The 11,601-nt window shown below is 37.5% G+C and overlaps 1 protein-coding gene across 1 annotated transcript in view; it reads left to right on the top strand.

Moving 5' to 3' along the window:
• Positions 1-1,339: 1,339 nt before the first annotated feature.
• The window catches only part of ST18 (ST18 C2H2C-type zinc finger transcription factor), a 169,186-nt gene continuing 158,924 nt past the window's right edge, over positions 1,340-11,601 (top strand). Inside the window, exons 1-2 of the mRNA XM_085052832.1 lie at positions 1,340-1,587; positions 1,887-2,022. Of these exons, the coding sequence (XP_084908958.1) occupies positions 1,549-1,587; positions 1,887-2,022 (175 nt within the window). The 5' untranslated portion in view covers positions 1,340-1,548. The remainder of the gene's footprint in view (positions 1,588-1,886; positions 2,023-11,601) is intronic.

The following is an 11,601-nucleotide window of genomic DNA, read 5'->3' as shown; positions in this document are numbered from 1 at the left end:
GACGTGACCTACAAGGACCACCAAAGTAAAAAAAAAATTCTCTTGGAAGTATATGAAAGGGTATGATCTGAACATAATTTTCATTGCTAGATTCTTTTAACTCACGTAGTTTGGTAGATTTCCTTATAAAAGCAAAGTGTACCTTTCAAAATTTTGTTACAGGATCAAGAACAAAGAAGAAAAAGTTATCGGATATCTGGACTTGGGAGGCTTAATATTTTATAGACCTGGCACTAGTGTACAGCATTCTGCATGCTGGTTACTCAAAAATAGCTACTAAGGCTCAGAAAAATCTTAAGAGGAAGACTAGCTGAGGTTTTCCCAGTCCATAAAACAGGAATTATAAACTTTTTACCTCACTGTGATATGGGAAATAATCAACTTACTATATACTGCAGTATTTGAGTAGGCAGGGTATGTGCTCCTGAGATACAGATAATTAAGGGGAAAACTGACGTTATTGGAAAAGAGGAAGACTAGATGTATGCTTTTCTATAATGCATTACTAATTCTAATGAGATTAGAAGAACCTTTAATTGTAAACTTGAAATACAAAAAAAACCAAACAAAGATCAGTAGAAAATTTCCTATGGTGCCAGTGATTTTTAAAGTTTATATTAAAAAGTGATAGCAACTGTTGTAGTATCTTCGGCGATTATGTACAAGTGAAGGTTCACTTGATATCTGTAAGTAATTGCTTTCAAAGGATGGTACTGCTTGACAAGGCACAGCTCTGACCAAAACCTGCCTTTTTGTTTGATACTGAGAAACAATCATATTTGTTTTTAAAATCCTGAGTTACTTGGATAATTTTACTTGTCAGATCATTCATCATTCGTGTTTTAGAGACATTGTTTTCAAGTCTGCAAGAAAGAAATATATCTAGGTAATTAAGGGTTTGTGTATTTCTCTAAATGTTTACATTTTAAAAGCTTTACTTTTGTTATCCAGTTATTGGTCATGAACCATTCAGCTTCTGTCAGTCTCTGTGAGGAGTCTGGAAGACTCTGAACTAACTTCTGCTGCTTAGCTGGGCTCCAGGGTTCCAAATCTAGATCCTACACGAATTCCATATGTTCCTTTCGGATCCCTTCTGGAAGAAAATAAATGTTATAATGAAGAAAATCATGTGCAAGTACTATAGCAAACACACCCAGTAGACTAAGCGAGACTGAAGTTCTGCTTTGACCTGATAAAGCAAATAAAGAGTAATGTAAAGACAGAGAAAGAGTAACACTTGCCTCCTCCTCCTCCTCCTCTGCACACACACACAACTTGTTTACAAAAGTGCCTTGTAGAGACTGCTGGTGGTGTCACTCCGTCCCATGCCCCAGAGCTATCACCGGGCCTCATGGGAGATGTGACTACAGCGTCGGACATGGGACTGTTTGTTCACTCACTTTCTGTGAAGAGAGTTTTGAACTGTGTTTTGAATAGACAGCATTTTCTTTGTGTGGTTGGTAAATAATACAGAGCAAAGTTAGTCAGCAAGTTGCATAGCTTCTGCATTCTGATTCTTTGGAGCCCTTTTGTACCAAGCTTGACAGGATGTTTTTAACAGAATGTGACCTCACTGGGATACCAGAGGTAAGGAAAAGTTTTTGGGGCTGTTGTGGAATATTTTGCACGGAGCTGACCAAAAGTACTGCTTTAAAATGCCTTTTGGAAAGAAGATGGTCTGATGGTGATCCAATCAACACTTTGTTCAGTGAAAATCAATGTCTTTCAGTCCTTCATAAGTTATAGGAAGTCTTAACGAGATTTTCTATTTCCCATTTACTGAAAAAGGTGCTGATTTGCAAATCTCCGAACTATTATATACTTGCTCATCGAGCAAAGGCCCAGTTCTAGTGAAAGAGCATCAAAATGTTTTCTTTCTAACACAGACCAGAATAAGCAGATCAGATCCAGTTGTTCATCCAAGTCCTAGAAGCAGCAGTGGGAGTATCGGAGCGGTGGCAAACCCAGCCAGACCAGGGAACGGCAACCCTGCGGACACCCACCCTCAGCCACTGGGCGAAGGTAAGAAGGAAAAGCGACATAAACCAGCGTCACTGCGCTCTCTGGGTAGGACCAGGTGTGGGTTTTCATCACGGGTGAAGCTGAGGCTGCTGAGGCAGAGCAGAGGGGTGGGATGCCCTGGGGGCTGCGGGCGGTGCGGACACCCCTTCTGCTCCCTCCCTCTGCTGGCCAGCGCCGGGCGGAGCGGAGCGGAGCGGAGCGGAGTGGGGGGATCGAGCGGCACCTCCGGGCTGCCCGGCATCCCTGACCCTCTCCAGGGCTTCCTCAGGCATCCCTGACCCTCTCCAGGGCTTCCCCAGGATGCTGCTCCGGCTTCTGAGCACTGACAGGATGGAGAGGTGCGAGCTTCAGCTGCCGTGAAAGGAGGGAGAGAAACAGGAGAGTTCCACAAGTCGGAGATGATGATTTATTAAAAAAAAAAAAAAAACCCAAACCGAAAAAAACCCCAACAAAATCAAACAAACAAAAAGCCAAGATGTCTGATTCAGATAATTATACAGTGTAAAATATTATAGATTCATGCTGAATATCTGAGCGATTTGTTCACATTGAGGATCTAAAACTGTTTTTATGGAAAATGAAAGAAAAATGCATTATTACACAAAATACTTTCATGACTAATACAGGTCTTGTTTTTCTGAAATTTAATTAACAATATGTCATCCACTTTACTATCTATACCAGCAAAGCTTCATTGTTTTTGTGGTCAACCATTGTCGGGTTTTTTTCCAGCCAGTATACGTGACTTAAAATTTTTTAAAATTTGTTTGGAGTCACTGGTAGAGCAGTGAGAGGAAATGAAGTTCTCATGATATGTAAAACTGTTATTCATACTTAAAGACTTTCGTAACAAAGAAATCTAAAAATCTGCTTTAAATATTGGAAAGTTTTGGGTTTTGCTGACAACAAAAGTGCTCTTTGGTAAATGAGGATGGAAAAATTTGCTCATTTACTTATGACTAATTAGAGTTGCTTTTTACTGTAAGGCAGATAAAGAACTAGGGATTTGTTTTTTCTTGTGATCATTTGAAAAATGGATGGTTTGAACTTCATTTAGTTTTATAAAAGATGTGGTGAATGCATCAGTCCTCTCAGTAAGACAGAGTAATGACTTTGGTTTGACAAAGCATTTACAGTGATACTTTTATATTGCCAAGCCTGCTACTGTACTTTGATCCAATGGAGTGTGGTTAAAAAAGCTGCAAGCTCTGCCCTAACTAAAGCAAATATTTCCACTGAAGAACCTTCTAGAGAGAAGCATGTTCTGTGAAGCCAAAGTATGTCAAGTGGGGATAATTAAAGACATTAACTTTATATTCACGCCTTTAGTATTTTTGTTTCAGTGGTACTTCTGGTCTTCATCATGGGTCAGATGCTTAAAATTGTATAATAAAAACCAGGATTTTATAAAGCAAACATCTAATGATGATATAAGACATGAGATAACCATTAAATTAAAAAAAAAGTAACGTATTAGTAATAATAAATGTGTTAAGATAGGGTTTTCAGATTTAATGTCTATCTACATCTGTGTATGTACTGTGAGGTGTTTTTTTAACAGATGATATTTCATGGTATCTTGTTCACTACAGATATACTGCCAGCAGTAGTTGGAAGCTTGATGTTTCTATGATCTTCAGTCAGGGATAAGTTAGCAGGGTGGGATAAAATTTACTTCATCCCTGAATTTGAAGCAAAAAGTGCAAAAGTTCAATAAATGTGGATTGTTTCATATTCATGAAAGCTACAGTGGAGAAACCAGTAGAGGTCAGTGCAGAGTGCTGAAACGGAAGGAGAGTGCCAAGGCTTTGTGCATTTAAGCTCTCTACTTTTGATCTTTAACTTTTCCTTTAAAATGGGGTAAAGGCTTACAGTGGCTTACAGGCAATATTCCCATCCTCTTCGAAAGATAGATTAAACACACTTGTAATAATATGATAACATCACACTGCTAAAACAGATCAATTTAAGCAACAAAACACTTTTTGTTGCATGTTACAGCTTGCAGACAGATGCTGGTAGCCTCATTTGGTGGAATCATTATTGAAACCAATGCGTAACACTTATTACATATATTGCAGTGATGAATACATCTAGCTGATGGCTATGTAGGAAAAAAAGTAGGAGAAAGGATAATTCTTAGGCAACAAATTTTCAAATATTTGAAGTTAGAGTGAGAACTGAATTTTTCTCATTTTTGGTAAAAAGTTTGGGTACTTATTATGTGGTGTTTTAAAAGTCTTTTCTTTGTGTATATACATAGATATGAAGGGGAGTGTGGGGAGGCAAATGGGCTCTGTATATGAAGTTGAATTATCTTTTGTTTCACTTTTTAAAGCCATTGTTTGCTTGTGGTTTCCTTTTGTGATTTAAAGCAAGGAAAAGAATCACTGCCTATAGTCTGTGCATGAAAAGATCCTGCAATATATATTAGCTGCAAAATCTCCTCTCTGAAAAGCTTCTGTTCAAGCTGCTTTCTCTGGATCTAGAAAGAGCAACCTGCCTGTCCCCATTCTGTTTTCTTACACTTTAACTAAGTACTTTGAAAAGTAGCTTGCTAATTAATTGTGATTGTTGAATATCAAGGAATTGCAAAAAAATTACCATCATATAAAAGGGGTCATGTTCTCTTTTGAGTCTAATGCAAACTTACATCTGCTGTCTATGATTTTAGGGGGAAATTTCACATATTTTCAAAGAGTGTAGAGCCACATAAAGAGCAAATATTCTTGAAAATCCTCTTCACTTGTTCTGCTTACCTTTCATGTGCTTCTTTAAATTGATTATGGAGGCATTGGAAAGAATCCAACATCTTTGAAAATCATACTTTCTTTTCATTTGCTTTATCATGCTCTTGAAAGTGGCAGAAACCAGACAGAAGCTCTGCAACCCTTCCTCACAGGCACTTGTGCTGTTTGCCACGAGTGTGAAGGAAGCTCCGAAGGCTTTAAAGGGAGGATTACCAAAGAGCAGGGATTCCCTGATAGCTGTAGCAGCTATCAGCAGCATAAATTCAGGTGGGAAGGAGAGAGCGATGTTACAAACTGCTGTTGTATATCTGATTTGTGATATGTTTTTGTTGCAATTCTCTGAGTAACATCACACACAGGTCTTCCAATCCATGGGTTTTCATGTAAATATCTCCCTTTATATATGTAGTGTAAAGTGCTGGATTTGGGGAGGCCAGTGAAGTGCTTGTGTTTGAATCAGTGGTGAGACCAGAATCTCTACAGGCTTGTTTCGCCTTTTTTTTTTTCCCTTGGGCAAATGAAACTTAGAAAAAGTCTCGTTTCTTTCATAACCCAGGATCAAATCTAATAGAGTGGCATACCAATGATGGTATGTCAAATGACAATTTCCATTAATATTCCAAATTTTTACCAAAACCTTGGACTCACTTTCTCTCAGTTCAGTTCTTCCCATAAATAGGAGAAACAACTTTAAATACTGATTTCATTCTTGGATTTGATTGTGTTTTGAAAAAATAGGCTGGACTCCAAAAGTCAAAACCACCTTCTTTCCCAACGTAAACTTTTGGTATCCACAGTGTTTTGAAAAACAGTATTTTCCAATTGCCTTTTACATACACTCTCATTTTTGGTTGGTTAAAAAGGGTGTGAGAATTTGTGTTTAGCTGAACCACAGTGGAAGTGAACAATTACTGTAACTGATTCTCTTCATTAATTATTTTTGGGAGAGAATCTTCCTCCTCAAATCCTTGAGGAAAGTATGCAGAGGTAGAAGCTAAGGTACTACTTATAATATGCAATGCTCTGGTTTTAGCCAGTCGATGCTGAAGTCCACAAGTCTGAGCAGACTCTTACTTCAATTAAGTTTGCATGTTTGTTAAATTTCATCAATATCTGGTCTGGTTTTTTTTCCTTTTTTCTTCCTGTAACATATTGAATACAAAACCCCAAAATTAAATACCAAAATAATGTTGCTGAAAACGTGTAGTTTAGTCAAGTGTAAAGCTCTGCCAGAAGTTTGGTGTTCTTATCTGTATCCTGACCAAAGACAGAAGATTGCAGCCAAGCTGTTCATGACTAAGAAACAGAAGGTCTATCTTATCACTGAAGTTTCCAGTCTCTCATAGATCAAAGCTTGATATTTTCTTGATTGTGGCATTACATCCATACATACAGGTATGTAGCACCATGTTCTCATTTTTTTCCCTTCTCTTCTGATGTCTTTGATCTATTCTTTTGTTTTGTTTTGCTGGTTTGTAAAAGTTCTTCCCTTCAAGGTAGCTGTGCATAGTTAAATTATCCTGCTACTATACAGCTATGTTTTATGTTTGTTTAACTCAGGGATATATTTCTTCAATCTTAGTACATATGGGTGTAGGGGTGACTACCAACATCTTTATGTTACCTGATATGGAGGTATCTGTCATTCAGCTATAAAGCTCTATATTCTGTTTAGGCACATATCAAAAAATGTGGGCTTGTGTCCAGATGGGAATAGCACTGATTCAGTCAGTGGTGATCAGTGACCAAGGTAGCAGCGCTAGTGAAAATCACTTCATATTCACAAGGAAACTGTGGTATTTGCACCGCCAACTGAAAAAATTCAGGCTCCCTGCGGGTAATTACATTATCAAGCTGCAGATTGCAAAATAAACTTAAATAAATTAGAGCAAATAAATTAGGATTATAAATGTAGGCAAATAAACTGTAATTTCAAACGTTTGATAGGGAGGAAAAAATATAGATTTTTCACCCATTTCATGAATAAATGGACAGCTTAAGGAATAGGTATAATTCTGGGAAATGTAGACACATTGCATATATCACAACAGTTTCATTTTTGGTGGTTCCATCATATTACTGAAACATATCTATGGAGGCACCTTTAATGTGCTTTAGGAATCAGAAACAGTGATTTTCCCTGATTATATTAGATTGGATTGTATAGCTGGGCTTGGGTGTTTCTCACTTTATCCTGGAGTTCTGTTGGGAGTTTGCTCCCTGCCCTTTTCATTGAGCATCCCAAGTCAATATTAGGCTTTTCTTTTTCATTTCTTCACTTTCTCATATGTAAACCTTTACTTTAGACTCCAGTCTCTTCTTGATATCCCTTCACTCCTACTGAAATGCATAGAGAGCTGATTCAAGTTTTGAGTGTCTTACGTAAATTGGGAGCAGAAAAAACACTCCAATCAACTGACAGTAAGGGGTGACCTAAAGATGAGGAACTGCAGCTTCTATGATGTCAGCATTAAATCTGAGGAATATGTAATATTAAGGCTTTTTAGAAATTCTGAAAATCAATCCCTTTTCCTAAAAATTTATTTAGTTATTTCTCTTACACCTCTGTATTTCTAAGAGGTTAATACTCACATTGCCAACTGTAAACAAAATAAGTGTGAATTCAATTTTTCTACTACATGTTCATGTTTATGTTTACAGGCAAAGTCACTTCAAAAGACATTAATGTTTTTAACAAGTCTATTCTAAAATTGAATCCTATATTTTGCTCTACTGTACAGAATAACTCTTCTATCGTCACTCCATAACACATCAAGGTCTTCTATAGTGTATGTTTCTGATTACTCGATATTGTGCAAGGGATTATTAAGAATATGTTTTACAGAATAGAAAATATTTAACGAGTACATTTACCTTTTCTTTTTCTTACATTTTCCATGGTTTACATTTTCCTTTTCACTTTGGTGGCACATCTCAGTTTCAAATTTATGCACTAGGTTTTCCCAACACTGTAAAAATACAAAGAATAGCAATGTTATTCAAATACTTTATCTTGCTATTCTTTGGGGATTTTACATTGGTCCAGAAAAAACACTGTGCTCTTCTGAAAAAAAATTATCTATGTTTATATATATTTTATTTTTATCAACACACTCATATTTTATATCAATATATGCATATGAATCTGTACAGAATATTATGAAGTTCCTGCAGGGAAATAATACTTAAGAGCTCATTAATGTATTTTATGAACTCAACAAGTTAATATGGACATTATTTTTTTCCAGGAATTAAGATGTTAAACTTAAGAAAACATTTAATTAAAATTAGATGAAATATGGATAAAAGTCTGAAAAAATACTAACTGCAGCTTTAAACAGCATGAAACTGAAACACATTTCCCATGAACTTGACTCACAGAAATATTTTATCTATTTTTCTTGCTAATAATTTTATTAGTAGTGCTCCTATAGAAGTGTTAATCATGTGATTGTATGTGTCAAAAATATTCCATTTTGCTAGCAGATTTATACTACTTCAGAGAAAATGTATGAGTAAAGATTTTCTGGCAGCTTAATGTTTGTGGTAAAGATGACCATGGAGAATATGAATGTTTATACCTGATGTGCTTATGCCACATTCTCTTACAAAGAAGAGATCTGGAGTAGCATGGATTTTGATTCTTAACCAACACAGTAACACCTGCAATGAGATGACAGGGGTGACTGGATTCATGTTTAAGGGGAGCAGAGAGTGTCATCTGCTTTGACTGAAGCACAATGTCCCAAGTTTTTTAGCACAATCTCCCATGACATCCTAATATTGATGCAATGCAGTTTTGGACTAGATGGATGGACCTGTACATGAGTAGAAAAGAGAAGGACCATTGAATTCCAGGGGCAGTGGCTAATGGTTCATACTCCACCTTGTTATCCGAGTTCCTCTGGGGACTGTCCAGAAGCCCACCCTGGTTCAGACGCTGCATAAGCGTCTTGGTGGACAGTGGGTTAATTATTACTAATTATTATAAGCTGACAGTGAAGAAGGGTAGGAAAACACTGGGTTGTGTCAACAGCAGACCATTGTTAGATCAAAGAAAGTTGAGATTTGCTTATACTTGGTACTCATGCCACATCTAGAACAATTCATCCAGTTCTGGGTATCTCCATTCAAGACAGAAATTGATCAACTGGAGCAAATTCAGCAGGGAGCTATCAAGATGGTTGGAGGCTGCAACATATGTCCTGTGGAGAAACTCTGTGAAAGCAGGGCTTGTTTAATCTAGAAAAGAGATGCCTGCAGGTAAAAAAAAAAAAAAAAATCATTTTTAAGCAGAACAATCCTGAGAAAATAGTGTAGCCACTTCTGAAATAATGTTTGCCTTGTAAGTAATTAGTGTCTCCTACCTCCTAAAGAAACTCAGCATTCATATGCATCAGATGAGCTTGGTCTATTAAACAGCTCTAATGAAACACTAAACATGGCAAAAGATTCCCTTCAAGTTAGGCACTAGCAGTGAAATACTAGTTAACTAATTTGTAAGGGCAAAACATTGTTTTTACATAGGTAGTAAAGAAAAACATAAAACATTTGGCATTCTAGATGTAAATCAAGGGCTTATCCAGGTCTCTAAACCTCATGTGTCTTCTGGCAGGATTCTTCTTGCAGAGTAGTTTTTGCTGTTGCTCCTGGAATGCTGGAAATTTACAGAGTGCAGCTATTTGGCCAGGGTGGTGAATGCTGTTGCTAGGGAAGTGATGGCCTATGGATTCTGAACTGTGCCTTGGTTTGATTTGATGGTGCTTATCCTCTGCTTTTTTGCTTTTTCCCTGAAATTTGATGTGAATATTTTTGCTAAGAAAGAAGGAACTGTGTCAAGGAAATCAAAATAAATTTGATGTATTTTTGCTTGGAAATGAAAATAGTAGAAGAGAGTGATTAACAGAGATCTGTAAGTCTACCTTTTCCTTATGGTAAATCAACATGACTAACAGCGAGGATTGAGAGCTAAAAGTAGAAGGAAATGAACAAAGCCTCTTGGGTCAATGGCAGAAAATCTGTTTGGGAATGTGGAATACATTGTAATCAATCTTTTACTATGGATTTATACTCTGAAAGATATTAGGAAGTGGTTGGGAAGATACTAATGTAATCAGTCCTGGAATTGTGCCAGAATGTTCAATCTGTCCTGTCCAGATGTTCTCCTGTTAGGCCAAGCAAAATACCTCTGCCCAACTCGCTTCCTCCTTATTGCAGAAACAAGTTTGATATTTGCATTGTGTATTTACAAGTTTGGTTTGTAGTCCTGGCTCAGGCTGGGCTCATCAAATGCAGGACTACCCAGCAGGCAGCACTGCTTACAGGACTTGCATAATTTCTAATAACTATTTTTAGACAGTCTTTTTCACCTCTCTAGTTAACTCTTTCCTGCTTCAGTATCCTCCCAAAAAACAGCCTGCCCCAACTATTTTTTTTTCTCCACTGATCCCAGCTTTGTAGTTTCACTTTGCCAGGTCAGTATTTCTGAAACCATTGCTAATATACTCACAGCCTTACATGGAACTTCTGCTGCAGTTCCCTGGGCACTGCTGACCTGGCATGACTACACTCACCAGAAGATCCCATGTTGTCTCCTTCAACTGTCTGTGAAGTCTGGGCAATGATCATATGAGTGTCTCTCAACTGCCTGTGAAATCCAGCCGTTCTTCACTGCACTCTTTATATAGCTTATTAGCTTTGTTATCTCTCAATAGTTTCTTATTTACGTTGCATGGATAGTTTTGGCATGTCCTGTTCAGTTGATTTAACTCCAGGTGGGGCCCAGGCAGCAGCCTTGTTGCTTTCCTGAGTCCTAACATCAAATGGAATTTACCTTTAGTTATTGCTTTTGATGTACAGAAGCACAAAGGGAGATGAGGAGATAACGGCATAGGCACCTAATGGCTAATGATGGAAAGTTGAAACCTCTTCAGGTTCCTTCCATCCATCCTGGCACAACAACCCCTCTTCCAGGGCTACTTGGGGGTCACAGTGTGTGAATGAAAATGGGAGCAAACTCTGCCTAAGTTCCAAGTTAACAGAAATGAGAAATCTAACATTGTGTGAGTAGGTATCACCACAGTGGCCGTGATAATCAAGCCTTGTTGGAAGGCTGGCTATGGCATCACCTTAATTCTTGTGGTAGCAATATGAGAGTTGGCTGATTTAATATATGACAGAGTGAGGTCTCATCTGCTCACTGTTTCACCAACAGACCTCATCAAAGAGACAGAAAATTTTTTCTTGTCATTCCTGGTCACTGAGGACAGGGGAAGCAGAACAAGTAGGAGTAGCTGTTGTCATAGATGTCATTGCAGCATCAGTGTGGGAATAAACACTTAGAAACTGGATACTGGAAAAGTGTCTAGTTCTAATCCAAGTTAACCCAGGTAACTTCAGGTAGTCAGCTATTCAATGGGCATGTGCTCTGACTATGAGACATTGGATCCCACCACAGCTGTAAGGCAAAATGGAAATACTAGAATCTGTTCATATTACATGAAGAAACAGGTCTTCCAAGTCATTGTTTGCACTTTTTGATTAAAAAAACATAACCCTTCCAAAAAAACACCCCAAAAACCCAAACAAAAAATGTCCAAAAACCCCTTTCTTAAATCATTTAAATTTGAAACGTTAGGAAAATGACATGGATGCTGCCCATTTTTCTACAGTTATCTCCTGAGAGACCATACTCAAACCCTTACTTAATGGGTATGTACATCTTAAAAATTAAAAGCTGTACAACTTGGGTTTTTTTGAATGATTCTTTAATATTTTGGAAATAATATTCATTTGATTCATTGCTGTATTATTAGATCTTTACAGTACT

The sequence above is a fragment of the Lichenostomus cassidix genome, chromosome 2 (assembly GCF_008360975.1).
Source record: "Lichenostomus cassidix isolate B80296 chromosome 2, HeHo_3.0, whole genome shotgun sequence".
Taxonomy (NCBI): Eukaryota; Metazoa; Chordata; class Aves; order Passeriformes; family Meliphagidae; genus Lichenostomus; species Lichenostomus cassidix.
Note: the sequence above shows the minus strand (reverse complement) of the source record. Positions and strands in the feature narration are given on the sequence as shown.